This window comes from Bufo gargarizans, chromosome 2 (assembly GCF_014858855.1).
Source record: "Bufo gargarizans isolate SCDJY-AF-19 chromosome 2, ASM1485885v1, whole genome shotgun sequence".
Lineage (NCBI taxonomy): Eukaryota > Metazoa > Chordata > Amphibia > Anura > Bufonidae > Bufo > Bufo gargarizans.
In genome coordinates, this window is record NC_058081.1 from 190,861,944 (window position 1) to 190,879,083 (window position 17,140).

The 17,140-nt window shown below is 45.7% G+C and overlaps 1 protein-coding gene across 2 annotated transcripts; it reads left to right on the forward strand.

Annotated features, from left to right (window-relative positions):
* Nucleotides 1-3,994: 3,994 nt before the first annotated feature.
* Nucleotides 3,995-12,954, forward strand: RPS27L (ribosomal protein S27 like). 2 transcript variants are annotated; one of them, XM_044283353.1, is made up of 4 exons: nucleotides 3,995-4,122; nucleotides 9,657-9,765; nucleotides 11,709-11,819; nucleotides 12,717-12,954. In XM_044283353.1, exons 1-4 carry the CDS (start codon nucleotides 4,117-4,119, stop codon nucleotides 12,743-12,745), a joined length of 255 nt encoding a protein of 84 aa, XP_044139288.1. In that variant the 5' UTR covers nucleotides 3,995-4,116; the 3' UTR covers nucleotides 12,746-12,954. The 2 variants fall into 2 exon arrangements, with proteins under 2 accessions (XP_044139288.1, XP_044139287.1); XM_044283352.1 differs by lacking the exon at nucleotides 3,995-4,122 and adding an exon at nucleotides 9,369-9,518.
* The last annotated feature ends 4,186 nt before the right edge of the window (nucleotides 12,955-17,140 follow it).

A 17,140-nucleotide genomic window follows, 5' to 3' on the forward strand; every position in this document is an offset into this window, starting at 1 on the left:
AGGGAACCAAGGAACATATCTTGATTTTCAAGAACAAACCATAAAAAAATGTATATTTGGAGAGCAGCGCCAGGATAGCAGTGGGATAGCATCATCTAGTCATGCCAGCAGAATTCTCCCAGGGCAACATTCCCATGAGAGGTGCCCACTACTGCGAAAAAAAGCAGAGCCCAAAAGAGATGAAGGGTCTTTTACAAGAATGGGATACGGCGGGATACCATATATCAATGTGACACCTGTCCAGATAAGCAAGGACTTTGCATTATTAGGCCTCATGCACACGACTGTATGTATTTTGCGGTCCACAACAAACGGATCCACAAAAAAAAAAAAAAAGGATGACGTCCGTGTGCATTCTGTATTTTGCGGAACGGAACAGCTGGCCCCAAATAGAACAGTACTAGCCTTGTCCGGAACGTAGACAATAATAGGACATTTTCTTTTTTGGGGGGCAGAGCGTAAATAGAGACATACGGAAATGGAATGCACACGGAGTACCTTTTTTTGTGGACCCATTGAAATGAATGGTTCCGTATACAGTCCGCAAAAAATAAAATAAAAAGAATGTACAAGAAAATACGCTCGTGTGCATGAGGCCTCAAGCAGTGTTTCCGCATTTACCATACTTCCCTAGATTATTAATTTTAATTAAGTTACTTTTTTTTTATTCTTTTATGCACTTTTGGCCATTTTTTTTATTATTCAATCCACAGTTTTTTAACACTCCACATTTCATTAAATAATTAGCCAATTATAATTTGCAAAATTAGGCAAACTCCAAAATGTAAAAATAAATTCTTATTATACCCCTAGATGAATACCGTAAAATGATAAAATTCTCACTACACCCCTAGATGAATACTTTAGGGGGTATCGTTTCCAAAATTGGGTCACATTTTGGGGTACCTCAGGGTAACTTGAAATGCGACACAGCGCCTGAAAATTATTCCAGTGAAATCTGCCCTCCAAAAACCATATGGTGCTCCATCTGTTCTAAGCTCTGCCGTGTGCCCATGCAGCAGTCGACAACCACATATGGGGTGTTACCGTAAACTGCAGAATCAGGGTAATAGATATTGAGTTTAGTTTGGCTGTTAACCCTTGCAGGAGTGACAGCATAGCGATCAGCCACAGAGGCTGATCGCTATGCTGTGCATGTCACAGGAGGCACTGGATGGCACAATGGGTGAAATAGATGGCACAAGGGGGCAATGGATGGCACAATAGGGGCACTGGATGGCACAAGGGGGTCAATGTATTGCACATGGGGTAATGGATGGCACAACGGGGCAATGGTTGGCACAAGGGGGTCAATTGATGGCACAAGTGGGGCACTGGATGGCACAAGGGGGCAATGGCACAAGGGGGTCAATTGATGGCACAAGTGCGGCACTGGATGGCACAAGGGATACTGGATGTGAAACAAGGGGCACTGAATGGCCCCATGGGGTAATGGATGGCACAATGGGGGAAATAGATGGCACAAGGTGGCAATGGATGGCACAAGGGGGCAATGGATGGCATAAGGGGGGCACTGGATGGCCCAAGGGGTACTGGATGGTAAACAAGGGGCACTGGATGGCCTTATGGGGTAATGGATGACACAATGGGGGAAATGGATGACACAATAGGGGCACTGGATGGCACAAGGGGGGCACTGGATGGCAAACAGGAGACACTGGATGGCCCAAGGGGGTAATGAATGGCAGAATGGGGGCAATGGTTGGCACAAGGGGGCAATGGTTGGCACAATAGGGGAACTGGATGGCAAAAGGTGGTCACAAGGGGCAATGGATGGCATAAGGGGGGCACTGGATGGCCCAAGGGGTACTGGATGGTAAACAAGGGGCACTGGATGGCCTCATGGGGTAATGGATGACACAATGGGGGAGATGGATGACACAATAGGGGAACTGGATGGCACAAGGGGGGCACTGGATGGCAAACAAGAGACACTGGATGGCCCAAGGGGGTAATGAATGGCACAAGGGGGGCAATTGATGGCACAAGTGCGGCACTGGATGGCACAAGGGATACTGGATGTGAAACAAGGGGCACTGGATGGCCCCATGGGGTAATGGATGGCACAATGGGGGAAATAGATGGCACAAGGTGGCAATGGATGGCACAAGGGGGCAATGGATGGCATAAGGGGGGCACTGGATGGCCCAAGGGGTACTGGATGGTAAACAAGGAGCACTGAATGGCCTCATGGGGTAATGGATGACACAATGGGGGAAATGGATGACACAATAGGGGCACTGGATGGCACAAGGGGGACACTGGATGGCAAACAGGAGACACTGGATGGCCCAAGGGGGTAATGAATGGCACAATGGGGGCAATGGTTGGCAAAGGGGGCAATGGTTGGCACAATAGGGGAACTGGATGGCAAAAGGTGGTCAATTGATGGCACAAGTGGGGCACTGGATGGCACAAGGGGGTACTGGATGGCAAACATGGGGCTCTGGATGGCAAACATGGGGTAATGGATGGCACATGGGGCAATGGATGGCACTGTTATGGGTGCACTGTGGATGGTAAAGTTATGGGGGCACTGTGGATGTCACTGTTATGGGGCGCTGTGGATGTCACTATTATGGGGGCTCTGTGGATGTCACTGTTATGGCGGCGCTGTGGAGGTCATTGTTATGGGGGCGCTGTGGAGGTCACTGTTATGAGGGCACTGTGAATGTCACTGTTATGGGGGCACTGTGGACGTCACTGTTATGGGGGCACTGTGGACGTCACTGTTATGGGGGCACTGTGGACGTCACTGTTATGGGGGCACTGTGGACGTCACTGTTATGGGGGCACTGTGGACGTCACTGTTATGGGCGCTGAGTATAACTGATAGGGCTCGTGCACAGAACCGTATCTGTTTTGCGGTCATTTAAATAAGGCTACTTTCACACTGGCGTTTCTGGGTCCGCTTGTGAGATCCGTTTCAGGGCTCTCTCAAGCGGCCCAAAACGGATCAGTTTTGCCCTAATGCATTCTGAATGGATAAGGATCCGCTCAGAATGCATCAGTTTGGCTCCGTTCCGTCTCCATTCCGCTCTGGAGGCGGACACCCAAACGCTGCTTGCAGCGTTTTGGTGTCCGCCTGACGATGCGGAGCCAAGCGGATCCGTCCTGACTTACAATGTAAGTCAATGGGGACGGATCCATTTTCACTGACACAATATGGTGCAATTGAAAATTAATCCATCCCCCATTGACTTTCAATGTAAGTCAGGACGGATCCGTTTTAACTTAGACTTTTTATTTAAAGAATGATGCAAACTGATCCGTTCTGAACGGATACAAGCATTTGCATTGTCTGTGCGGATACAAGACGGATCCGCACCGAACGCAGGTGTGAAAGTAGCCTTAGGCTACTGTCCGTGTGCGATTCACATTCTTTTGCAGTCCTATTGAGTTCTATGGGTTTTAGATCTGCACTATATGGACCAGAATAGGACGTGTTCTATCTTTCTTTACAGTTTGTTCACATGTGGTGGGTAGGCCGTGGATTTTCATGCAGCACATGGGCAGTCCACATCATAAACTGACCTGTGGTGTGGATTTCAAACCTGCAATATGTCAATTAACCTGGGGATCGTCATCATGGATTTCACCCTTTGCAATGGAGAGGGTGAATCCACAGCCATGTAATTCATGGGTTTTTTTTGTCATGTTTTTGTTGTTGTTGATCCGTAGTAAAATGCGCAAAAGACTTTTCCACCAATTTTTACGTCCTACGTGGAGCCACCCTAAACCGCCAATCTGATTGGGCTTATGCCCCAACACTGACACCCAATTAGGCCAGTCATAAAGTGGTATGCACAACTTTGTGCCATTTTGCGCTCTTGTAAAAAATTATATATATATATCTGTGCATTCTGTCATGGAGTGCAGGATCCTCCCTAAAATTGCAGCACATGAGCCCCCACTGTGAAGAGCAGTCATGCTGCTGACAGGCCGCCATGCAGTCAGTTAGTATATGTGGTTGCCCGTAAGTAATATGGCCGCCAGCTGCTCAGTACATAGCCTCCTGCTGGCACTGCCCGCCTCCTTGCCCGGAACTGGAAGCCGTGCTGCGTGGAGTGTGTTGTTGATGTACACGTTGGAGTCATGCCTGTAAGTGACAGCTGGGGGGCTGGTGACAGGGACTGCCCGTCCTGCATTGCTGTGAGGAGCCGTCTCATGAGCTGTGTAGTGTGCGCTGCCGGGGAAGGCTGGTCACATGGCGCGGTTATGTGCCATCTGGCGCGCGTTACCGCACGGTCAGGCCTTTCAGTGCGTCGTGGGTATATAAGATGGCATGGCTATAAAGCAGTGTAATGACCGGGCGCCGAGGAGCTCGTGTCCCGGACCAGGCTGACTAATGTGGCGGTGTCCTGGACGGGTTACCCCTGCGCCTCTATAAAAACATATCGGGGGTCATTTATTAAGGGACTTGCTTAATACTTATGTAGTCCTAAAAAGTCCCATTTTTGACAATATTTAGTTATGGGGCTGATTTTTACACTGTGTTAGGCAGTTGGAGGGGACGTGTTGTCGTCGGGGCAAATTTACTAACATTTATGCCTGGAAACCAGCATAAATGTTCAAAAACTACCCTAGCCGGGGCACGGACTGCCATAGACGCGCCTGACTTATGGTGACGCACACCCTCGTCATGTATTAGCCGCATCCTCCTGCAGCCGGTGTATAAGCTGGTCTTAGTAAATGATCACCCCCTTAAAGGAGATCTCCAGTAAGGGCTGTTTCACACGAGCGAGTCCATTGGAATCTTGCTCCATGGGATCATGACCCTCTGCTCTGGACTTTCAGGCGCGCAGGGCATTATACTGACTTATAATGCTGTGTGTCTCTGCATGACCTTACTATTACAGGATCATAGTGAGTAGCTGTCAAGCATAGAGTGTGTCGGCAGATAAGAACCATTTGGCCCATCTAGTCTGCCCAATATACTAAATACTATGGATAGCCCCTGGCCCTATCTTATATGAAGGATGGCCTTATGCCTATCCCATGCATGCTTGGACTCCTTCACTGTATTTGCAGCTACCACTTCTGCAGGAAGGCTATTCCATGCATCCACTACTCTCTCAGTAAAGTAATACTTCCTGATATTACTTTTAAACCTTTGCCCCTCTGAAGCAGAGGCACATAGCATTATAAATCATGATAATGCCGTGCGCTCCTGCAAGTCTAGAACAGAGGATCACACTCACACAGAGTGTGATTTCTCCAATGGACTCACTCGTGTGAAACAGCCCTAAGGGTCCATTCTCATGTCCGCAATTTTGCGGAACGGGTGCGGACCCATTCATTTTCAATAGGGCTGCAAAAGATGCGGACAGCAGACAGTGTGCTGTCCGCATCCGCACTTCCGTTCCGCGGCCCCGCAAAAAAATTGAACATGTCCTATTCTTGTCTGAAAAGGCATTTCTATTATAGTGCGGACCGCAAAACGGTTACGGATGTGTGAATGGACCCTAATAATGACATTTTACTGCCCCACTAAGCTCAGGATTCGTACTTGCCTGCTCCCCTCAGCTCTGCTGTCTCCATGTTCCAGCCCCCGCAGCGTTTACTGGGCACATGTGACTGGCTTCATCGGTGACGTGGCCACGGCACGAGTGACATATACCGCACTACAGTAGAATATATTGCATTTCTAGAGTACATTGCAGGCACAGTGTAGACGGGTTATCCGTGATTGATGTAAAAAAAAGAAAATCGTATAGTACAGAAGGAAGGATCTCATCTAAGAGCTCATGCTCACGAATGTGCGCTGTCTGTACCTTGCATTGGGGACCGCAGATTGCGGTCTCCAATGCACGGGCACTATCTGTGTGGCTGCCGCAGATGGATGCATACCCATTCAACTTGAATGGGTCCATGATCTGTCTGCACCGTAAAAAAATAGAATATGTAGTAGTTCCGCACTGCACCTTCCAGATTGCGGACCCATTCCACATGCATGATGCTGTGCACAAACTGCTGGTGTCCATATATTACGGGCCCAGCCGGCACACGTTCGTGTACATGGGCCCTAACAAAGCTAGAACCATCTCGGTACCCCACATGGATCCAGAGATATCCCCATTCATTGCTGCAAATGTTCTGTTAGATTGAATCCAGGCTGTCAGCTCAGGGACGTGTCCTTTCTGCTGTAGCTGAACACGTGCACTGTAGATGTGATTTTATACACTGTCAAGTCGATCAAGGTGGTCCCACAGATGCTCATTTGGGTTCCATCGGATGACCTAATAGGCCAGGGTAGTACCTGGAAGTCTTGGTCGTACTCTTCCATCCAATGTCAGAGATTTCTAGTGGTGTGACATGTCACATTGTCTTGCTGGAAGATCCCATCCGCCCCAGGGAAGACAATCCGCATGAATGGGTGTATGTGATCTACAAGGATGGATTCATACCCAAATCGGGCTTCCACATGGATGAGTGGGACCAGGGAATGCCCCAAAAACATTCCCCAGACAATAACGCTGCCACCACCAGCTTGTGTTCTTCCAGCAATGGTTGCAGGGTGGTTGTTCTCCGATGTTCCTCTCCTGACACGCCAATATCCATCTTTTAAATAAAGCAGAAAATGAGACTCCTCAGAGAAGACAATCCTTGGCAATCAGCGGAGGTCCAATTCCGGTACTTCTGCGAGAGCTGAAGTCTTTTCTGCAGATGCAGTTTTGTTAGCAGAGGTGCAGTGACCTTCCTTCTGCTTCAGAGCCCCATCACTGAACCGTTTTACTGTACGACTACACGTTTCAAACGACTTTTTGTCTCTGAAAAGTCATGAGACATGTCTTGTAATGATAGTAGATGGTGTTGCAATGTGACATGCTGCAACTGTGATGTGACAATTGCAAAAAATCCTTTGCATTGTGACACCAGGTCCCCAACTGTCAACACAAAAATGTATCAAGAAGTCGCGCATCACATGTCGCCTTGTGGCCTAGCCTTAGACGCACATCTGGTGGTGAGCTGCTCCACTGTGACTGTCTGCCCATGCGCACCTTTCTAATCAACATTCATGTCTCACATCAGTGGCACGTCTCTTATTCACAATGGTACGGTTTGTCCACTCACCATACACATTCACCACAGCAGCATCCGAACAGTTAACAAACTGCGCAGTTTCATAAATGCCGTCACGCTGGGCCCAAAAGCCAACATTGTATAGCGGCTGTGCTTGGTATTGCATCTCAGCCCCATTCACTTCTATGGGGCTGAGCTGCTCCTAGGCCACGTGACCAATGAGCGTGACATCACGTGGCCTAGGAAAAGCTGAGAGAAGGCCGCTCACAGGAGCGCCATTGCCTTCTCAAACAGCTGATCGGCGGGGGTCCCGGATGTTCAGATACTGGTGACCAATCCTGTTGTATGACTTATTATTTAATTTTTTCTAGCATTTTTCATCACGTGTACTATGAGAAATAAATCTACAGTATGTGGAGAAGAAATTAGTGTGTAGTACCATCTAATGTGTGATTGAAAAACTGCACCGAAAGAGTCCATTATAATGGCCGTGCGCAATAGGCTACTTTCACATTAGTGTTTTTTGCGGATCAGTCATGGATCTGCAAAAACGCTCCCGTTACAATAATACAACCGCATGCATCCGTCGTGAACGGATCCGGATGTATTATGTCTTCTATAGCCATGACGGATCCGTCTTCAACACCAATGAAAGTCAATGGAGGATGGATCCATTTTCTATTGTCGGAGAAAACGGATCCGTCCCCATTGACTTACATTGTGTGCCAGGACGGATCCGTCTTGCTCCGCATCACATAGCGGACAGAAAGACGCCGCTTGCAGCGTTTTTCTGTCTGCGTTGAGGACGCAACCAAACGGAACGGAATGCATTTTGGTGTACCACGTTTCGTTCAGTTCAGTCCCCATTGACAATGAATTGGGACAAAACTGAAGCGTTTTCTATCGCTATTGAGATCCTATGATGGATCTCAATAGCGGAATCGAAAACGCAGATATGAAAGTAGCCTTATATGTTTCTCCCCATCCTCCTATACATATACATGCTCAGCCGCATATGCATGTGCAGTGAATGGGAAGAAGGGACAAAGCAGACTCCTCTGGCAGCAGCTTATCTCCCTACTAACAAAAGGATTGGGCAGCTGAATGTAATATGCCTGATCCTAATCTTCCACAACATCAGTTTTCAGGGGGGAGCCAGCGGACTGCAAAACACATATGGTCGTGTGCATGTAGCCTTACAATGTAGGTCTAGCATTTTTATTGGTGCCTCTAAATAATCCCAGAAATCAACATGCACTTCCATAGTGCCAGGCTGTTTTTACTTCCATTAGGCTAGTTTCACACAAGCGTTATAATCCTCCAGCAGGCTATCCTGGTAAAGGAAAGCCTGCCGGAGTTCCTTGTATCTGGCGTAGACGGATACTGCCTATTCCCGCCGCAGCCCATTGACTATATTAGGACCTGGTAGAGATCTGGCCTAATACACTCATTTATTAAACAGAAATACACTTAAATTAGCCGTATTTCTGGCTCAGATTGCGGCACAAAGGACCTTTGCTCTACAATATGCGGCAGAAATGCGCCTAATTTCATCTGCGACTTTCACCGCTCATGCCATGTCTGAGAAAGTGGGTGTGAATGGGCCTGTTTTAGGCGTAAAAAATGGTCTAAATGTAAGGCCTCATGCACACGACTGTTGTTTGTTTCCGTTCCGTTTTTTTTTTTTTTCCAGATAGGGTGTGGACCCATTCATTTCAATGGGGCCGCAAAAAATGCGGACAGCACACCGTGTGCTGTCCGCATCAGTATGTCCATTCCGTACCCCCACAAAAAAATGTACATTTTAGACATTGTTACAATGGATCCGCAAAATAAAACTGATGGCATACGGATGCCATCTTTTTTGCGGATCCGCAAGTTGCGGACCGCAAAACACATATGGTCGTGTGCATGTAGCCTAAGACAGCAAGGAAGCTATCGCAATCTTACATTTAGGTGTGGAGGTGGATCCGCCGACGTTAAGTAGAGGCCGGCGTCTAAACATAAATGTGGCGGATCCATTGCCAGTGCACAGCTTTATTAAGTCTGGTGTCTAAAATGCTGTTTTTTTTTTTGTTTGTTTGTTTTTGTTTTTTCTCATGCTGAAGAGTCAGGCGAAAAAGGATTTAACGGATATGTTTGGCACCTGTCTAACATCATGTGTATATGTTAAATGTGGGACACTGCCTAAGCGCTCATGCCTGTTACAAAACCAGCTATGAAAATCTGTCAAAGTCAAAGTCTGATGTAGACGTAAAACCTATGTGTTCACACCGCAGCTATCGCTGGAGAGCAGCCAAAGGTTAATTGTTCTAGTTAACGCCGTCAGACCTGGCGGTGCTTACCGCGCCGAGTACATGTCTGTACATGTCTGCACACTATTTAGTCTGTGGACAGTTGGATGTATTTGCAGTATAACCCAGACAGTGAGTGGTATAACGGGCACCCATCCTTGTGTTCTAGCAGACAGCATGGTAAGACTGCTCATGCGGAGCTGATGTTCTCCGCTTTCTCCACATGTCCTGAACATTACATCCTGTATCTAAGATACTTTCTCATTTTCCTAGAAATGAAACTGAACAGTGAAATGTGAATTTTAATTTTTTTTTCAGTTGGCTAAAGACTTGCTGCATCCCTCCGCTGACGAGGAGAGGACTAGGCATAAGAAGAAGAGGTTGGTCCAGAGCCCAAATTCCTACTTCATGGATGTGAAATGTCCAGGTAAGAACTGACTGATGCATTTATTTTTCACTTCGCATATAAGTACAGTGACCCACATTTACAAATGTCGCATAATATGCGTCAAATTTTAGGCATCTTACTTTAGACATATTTATGAAAAAAATAAGCCAAAAACAAATAATCCACTGTGCCTTTGTCTACCAAAGGGGTATGGCTTAAGGTGACCAATTTTGCGGCAAAATTTTAGCACAAAATAGGTGGTATAAAGGTGGACCAGACAGTCTAGAGGTGTGCCAGATTTATCATCCAGCATCAGCCACTGTGCTAAACCTTTTGACTGTGGCACGAATGGCATTAGGCATTCCCCAGCAAAGAGGTTTGGTGTAGGTGAAGCATTCTACGTTTCTTGTCCAGTGATATCATTTGGATCAGATATGTTCATGGTTTAGCTCTGGCTGAGTTCTGGGATCTGGCTCCAGGAACCTTGGATGGGAAACCCCTAAATAATAACAGTTTGTCTTTAACCCCTTAGTAACAGCCAATTCATCTTTTTTACAGCAATCACTAAGGGTCCTTAGGCTAGGCCCCTGCCTTTTTACAGCAGCCTAGTCTAATCCTGTGCAGGGACTCTGATCCGGTCCTTTTAACCACTTAGATGCAGCATCTAAGTGGTTTAGAAGGAGAGCTGTCCCTCTGTCTTCCATCAGCACCCTGTGAATGAGATTTCCAGTTGTCTTCGCATGGCAGCCTGGGACCTAATGAAGGCTCCAGCCCTGCCTACAGGGTATGCCTATCGGGCTGCTCCTCCCTGGTGCAGCCTGCGTGTGTCCGTCAGTATAGCACCGACAGTATAATACACTGTACTGCATTATCAGTACAGTGTATGATGGAAGCGATCAAAAGATCGCCTGTTAAAGTCTCCTTGTAGGACTAGTAAGTGGCTAAAAAAAAAAGTTTAAATAAAAAAATAATACTTCTTTATTCCATTGAAAAAAGCTTTTCAATGGAAACAATAGCAAAAATAAAATCCCCTCCACATATTTGGTATCTCCATGATACTAACGCTAAATGCAAAAATCTGTTTTTGCTTATTCAGCCACCCAAAAAAAAATGAAATAAAGCTATCAAAAATGTTAACTAAACCAAAATGGCTGGTCACTAAACAGGCTGGTCACTAAATGGTTAAACTGTAATGCGCCACCTTGTTAAAAGATTACCTATGACGCCACTCTTATTTTAGGGCGTGTCCGTTGTAAGAGTGTTTATGTAGGAGGAAGTAGAAGATGAAGATCCAAGTATTCTATAGAAGTAAAGATCTATGTGTTGGCCAGTGCAGAAAATAAAAAGTGAGAGGTGCGGATACCTTTTTAATGGCTAACTGAAAATATGATAAAAAAAATAGCTAAGACCGAAGACGTTCATAAATTTAGCTGTATCATTTTTCCAGTTAGCCGTTAGGGGTTTTGCAGCCAGTATGTATTGATGACCTATCCTCGGGGTAGGCACCTCCGCCGTTCAGCTGTTTGAAGAGGAGGCGGCACTCGTGTGAGCGCTACTTCTTCTTCAAGATTACACTGTGCGTGCTCTCTGAAGTCTGGGCGGCGCAGTGTCGTTACAAGTGTGCTTGTTCCATTGACTTGAATGGGGTGAGCACTTGTGATGAGACTGCACCGCCAAGATGATGGGCACTGCTCGTATGACTGCTGCCACCTCTTCAAACAGTCTGCAGAGGTGTGATGGGAATCGGACTCCCACTGATGCGATATTGATGAGCTATCCTGAGGATAGGTCATCCGTATGTACTGGCTGCAAAACCCCTTTAACAATGTAGAATAGTATGTGATGTATATAATAGTACCCTGCTGGTGGGTCAGCCTGACTTGTCACCTGTCCGGTATGTAGCAATGTAGTAGATGTACACGTTATGGTCAGCTCTATCAGTGTGGCCTATGTGTAATCTTTATTTCTGCTTTTCTTTCTAGGCTGCTATAAGATCACTACGGTTTTCAGCCATGCACAAACAGTTGTCCTGTGTGTAGGCTGCTCTACTGTGCTTTGTCAGCCCACAGGTGGAAAAGCCAGGCTCACAGAAGGTAATGTATGGGTTAATACGCTGCTTGTTTTATAGGTTTTTATATATTCTCTTGGTTAAAGAGGAAAGCAGACGACTCAGAAGATCGACCTATGATAAAGAATAGATTACATACCTGACAGATCCCTCGCCACTTCTCCCGGCTGCAGCAGTGACGTCGCCGACAATACTTGACTGCTGCAGCCAATCGCTGGCCACTGATTGGATGCAGTGGTAATGTGTTGTCATGACATCACCACTGCAGCCAAGAGAGTCGGCTCTGTCAGGTAACTAATCTTCTATTCTTTATTGCTGGGAGTTGAGCCTTTTGCAGAGTGGTGGAAACTTACTTGAGCTTTGAAGGGGTTGTTTAGACACCCATTAGGTTGTATAAACTACAATGCAGATTTCCAATTGTAAACAATGGAAGGTTAATTGTGAGCAGAAGATATGTGTGTGTGGGGGGGATGGGGAGGCTGTGTGAGCAGGGGCAGATTGGCCATAGACCTTACAAAGAAGTTCCCTGGTGGGCCAATGCCCAGGCGGCCGCCTGAGCCCTCCTCGCAGCCGGCCAAAGAAAGTTTTTGTGATGGACTGTGGTATTTGGCTCTGTTGGGACGGTATAATGTGCCACAATATGTTATTGCTGGCCCTGCCTTTCATCAATTAGGACCCAACTACAAAACGGGGCCATTTTTACTATTTTTTTCCAGGGCCACTCTAAGTTCCCAGTCAGTCCATGTGTTGTGAGCAATGTGTTACAAAGCAATTTTGGTGACTTTTTTTCAAAAGCACTTAGAAAAAAAAGGTACTTCTTCAGTTTGTTATATGACTAGTTTTGTGGTTTCGGCTAGAAACCACCTTCTAACATAAGACGTTGCTGCTCCTTGTAAGTAACACAGCATTCTTCTGTTCACAGGTTGTTCCTTTAGAAGAAAACAACACTGAGCTCTTTCTTCATAGCAGGACTGGATTCTGCCGCACCTTACCCTCAGGATGATTTGCCTTATGTCTGGTCTCGTGCACCACTTTCCTTGCAGTGGTACTGTGGTATAGTACAGTCTCGTTGGCTTTTGTAATTCAGGGAGATTTGTTTTTGCAGTTGGACTTTGAATATGTGCAAACCATTTCCTAAATAAATGCAGAATTGCAATTGACAGTTGTGTCATCATTAAAAAAAAAACTTTAACAATGTTTTCTGCTGTATATTTATAGGAAACGAGAAGTTCTTGTGGCAGTGCTATGGATCGGTCCTCACCGTATCTACATGTAACATTTTCAATCTGTGCCACCAGTACTGTTATATTTTGATACATCTGCTTCATAACTAGGGAAAAAATATTAGGGCAACATTTGCATACTTTACAACTTTTTGACTTCTAACCACCTTTTACCCACTCTGATGCCTTTTCTTATGGTAACTGAATGCATCTAGTGTGTGCGCAAGATAATGACGATTACTTACTGGTGATTTGATTTTCCAGAGCCCATGAGAGAGAGGATCCGCCCCACAGACAGGAAATCTGCAGAATAAAAGGGCAGACACTCTCCTCCCAATTCAGTTTGATATCCATGCATCGGATTATGGGTCTATTCACACGTCCGTTGTTTCCTTCCTGATCTGTTCCGTTTTTTGCGGAACAGATCTGGACCCATTCATTTTCAATGTGTCCTGAAAAAAAATCAGACATTGTGCTGTCCAATTTTTTTCAGGACCCATTGAAAATGAATGGGTCCAGATCTGTTCCGCAAAAAACGGAACAGATCAGGAAGGAAACAACGGGCGTGTGAATGGACCCTAAGTCGGCCAACATAGTGTTAGATGATAAAATTATTTTTTTTTTTTATGCAACACCCGTGTGAGTATAAGAGAATCATGATAACCCAATAGGGAGGGAAAATAAGGGTGCTGTCATGGGCTCTGGAAAATCAAATTACCGGTAAGTAATCATCATTTTTCCCTTCGCCCATGACGGCATCACGAGAGATTTACTAGACGAAAAATCTGGGTGGGAGAGTAGAAAGAAGCACCTTTTCCCCAAAGGACGACCCCGAAGGAGAGGAGTTCAAATCAAGCCGATAGTGTTTGAAAAAGGTTGAAGGAGAAGACCAGGTAGCCGCTCTGCAAATATCCTCTATGGAAACCGAGGATCTTTCCACCCAGGAAGTAGCAACTGCCCTGGCAGAATGTGTCTTAAAGGGATTCTGTCACAAAGTTTTGGGCTATAGAGCTGCGGACATGCACGGCTAGATCGCCGCTAGCATGTCCGCAATATATCTGTCCTATAGGGCTGTGTGGTTTTTTAATTTATTTAAAAAAGGATTTTATAGATATGTAAATTAGTCTTGTATGTGTCCAAGGGGCTGTACTAACCTTCCTGGAGCCCAGCCGTGCCCAGCCACGCCCGCCTGTGAAGGAGCCCAGCACCGCCTATGTCCTCCGAATCTCCTCCTTTCATCAACTACAGATTGCCGTAATCTCGCGATGCGCAAGCTCGCGCATGCGCAGTGCCGGTATAGTGTTCCTTCCCTGTGCTGGCATCAGCCTCAGGGAAAGAACTGCGCATGCGCGAGCTCGCGCATCGCGATATTACGGCAATCTGTAGTTGATGAAAGGAGGAGATTCTGAGGACATAGGCGGTGCTGGGCTCCTTCACAGGCGGGCGTGGCTGGGCACGGCTGGGCTCCAGGAAGGTTAGTACAGCTCCTTGGACACATACAAGACTAATTTACATATCTATAAAATCCTTTTTTTAAAGAAATTAAAACCACATAGCCCTATAGGACAGATATATTGCGCACATGCTAGCGGTGATCTAGCCGTGCATGTCCGCAGCTCTATAGCCCAAAACTTAGTGACAGAATCCCTTTAAAGCCACACCGGAGGAGACAACCCGGAAGCAAGATAAGAAAAAGATATAGCAGAGACAATCCACCTAGCTATAGAACTCTTTGTGGCTGCCTTTCCCTTATTCACTCCTTGAAAGAGTGAAGATGATCTGCGCTAGTCTTTAGTGCGAGATAACTTTATCCTCTAAAATAGTGGTATATTGAGGATTAATGGAGATGGCCTGAATCTCATTAATCCTGCGAGCAGATGTTAAGGCTACTAGAAGGCGCAACTTCAAGGTGAGACATTTAATAAAGATGGTCTCTAAAGGCTCAAATGGAGGTTGAGTTAAAGCCTTTAACACTAGGTTTAAATCCCAGGGAGGAGGTCTAATGGAAGTTGTTAGGGTGGATCTGGCTACTGCTGTAAAGAACCTGGACACCCATGGGATCCCTGCTGTCCTGATCAAACAAAGCTGACTGAGCCGAAATATGTACCTTCAAAGTACTACTTGCTAGGCCTAAATCCAGTACCTTCTGAAGGAACTCTAAAATTAGATGAATGGGAGCAGAAGAGGGGATGTCATTAAACTGGATCTCAGTAAAGTCTAGGAATTTTTGCCAAACCCTTGCATAATAACCCTTGCCCCATCTTCCCTGATTTTCCGTAAAACACAAGGAATCAAGGGAAGAGGGGGGGGAAAGGTGTAAGCTAGAGGAAAATTCCATTTCTGAAAGAAAGCATCTATCCAACTAGGGGCTCCTGCTGGATTTTGGGAGAAGAATCTCTAATCTCTTGACCTTTCTGTTCTAGGAAGTAGCAAAGAGGTCGATGTCTGGTTGTCCCCAGAGGGCTGTTATGTTCTTGAAAATAGATTGGTCTAAAGTCCATTTGCCCTTAGAGAAAAAATGGCGACTCAGAAAGTCTGCCTGTCCATTTTCCACACCTCTGGTATGTACTGCTGAGATCGAGGCACACTCCTTTTCTGCTAATAGGATTTTCTGGGCTTCCTGCATCAGTTTTGCCCATTGTGCCCCCTGTTTGTTCAGATACGAGACTACGGTCTTGTTGTCTGTCATGACCCTAAGATCTTTTCCTCTTATTCTTGGGAGGACAGGGGTCATTGCAAGGCGTACCGCAGTTAGTTCTTTTAGGTTGGAGGATCCTCTTTCCTGGATATCCCTCCAACGACCCTGAAGGGAGATCTCTTGGATGTGAGCACCCCACCCCTAGGGGCTTGCGTCTGTAGTTAGACACACGAGGTCTTTCAGCTTCCATGGAACTCCCTGAATCAGATTCCACTAATATCTCTGATATTTTTATTACATTTTTTTTCCCTGGACAAGGATTACTTTTTCCTGTGGTAAAAAAAAAACATTTCTGGCATGAGGAATCTATTATCAGTCCCAGAAAAGACTGTCTTCTGGTGGGATCTGTTCTTGACTTTTCCAGATTCAAACCCCAGCCAAACTTGTTCAGAATTTCTGATACTATCAATACTGCTGTTCTACAAGCTTCTTCTGTTCCCCCTACTATTCGAAAATCATCCAGATATGGTATGAAGAGAGAATATTTTTTTCCCTTTTATGTGAGCTGCCATTTCTGCAATTATTTTCGTAAATACTCTTGGAGCCATGGACAGGCCAAACGGGAGAGCCTGGAACTGAAAATGTTGAAGGTGACCCTCTATTCTCACTGCAACTCTTAGGAATTTTTGATGCTCTAGAAAGATTGGGACATGATGATATGCATCTTTTGAGATCGAGTACTGCCATAAAACAGTAGGAAGAAGGTTTATGGCTGATTTTTATAGTTTCCATTTTGAACTTTATCTGTAAAAACCAGTTCAATTCTTTTAGGTTTATTATTGTCCTGAAGGACCCGTCTATTTTTTTCACTAAAAACAGGGGAGAGTAAAACCCCTTCTTCTGCTTTTGTTACTGGCACTAAAACGGATTTTTCTACTAATTTTTGCACCTCGTTTTCCATGGCCGAATTTCCTAGAGCCGAGGCCTGATCTTTTGTAATTAAGAATCTTGCTGGTGGGGCCAGACGAAATTCTAGTTTTAATCTGTTGTGAATGGTGTCTAGTATTCATGAAATTGAAGAAATGTGGGACCAGGCAGGGAAGACATTTTTTTTTTTAATCTTCCCCCTACCTGACATCTGGCGTTATTGCTGGTCTTGTTTCTTTTCACCTCCAAGGGATTGGTTGAAAAAGTAATTTCTACCTCTCCTTTGATTCCGAAATCTGTCCTCCCTGGATTTTGTCTCCTTGATTACTTCTAAAGGGACGAAAAGGGCGGTTGAACCTATTTTTTGGGGGGAAAGAACTCTGAAACCCCGGGAATTTTTTCTTGTTGTCGGCGGCTTTATCTAGTACTAGAACGTCTATTCTTGGTGCTTTAGCCCATGTGGCACAATCTTCTTTTTCGAAGGGATATTTACTTTTAAGATTTTTAGACATGTAGACTTTTCTGTTAGTTTTTTTTTTTCCATTCTCCTTTGATTAA

Excerpts from the sequence above, each read along its gene's own strand:
- RPS27L (XM_044283352.1), top strand. The coding sequence starts at position 9,402 with ATGTCTGTACATGTCTGCACACTATTTAGTCTGTGGACAGTTGGATGT. Across the intron at positions 9,766-11,708 it reads CATGGATGTGAAATGTCCAG|GCTGCTATAAGATCACTACG; the intron begins GTAAGAACTGAC and ends TTTTCTTTCTAG. Across the intron at positions 11,820-12,716 it reads AAAAGCCAGGCTCACAGAAG|GTTGTTCCTTTAGAAGAAAA; the intron begins GTAATGTATGGG and ends TTCTGTTCACAG.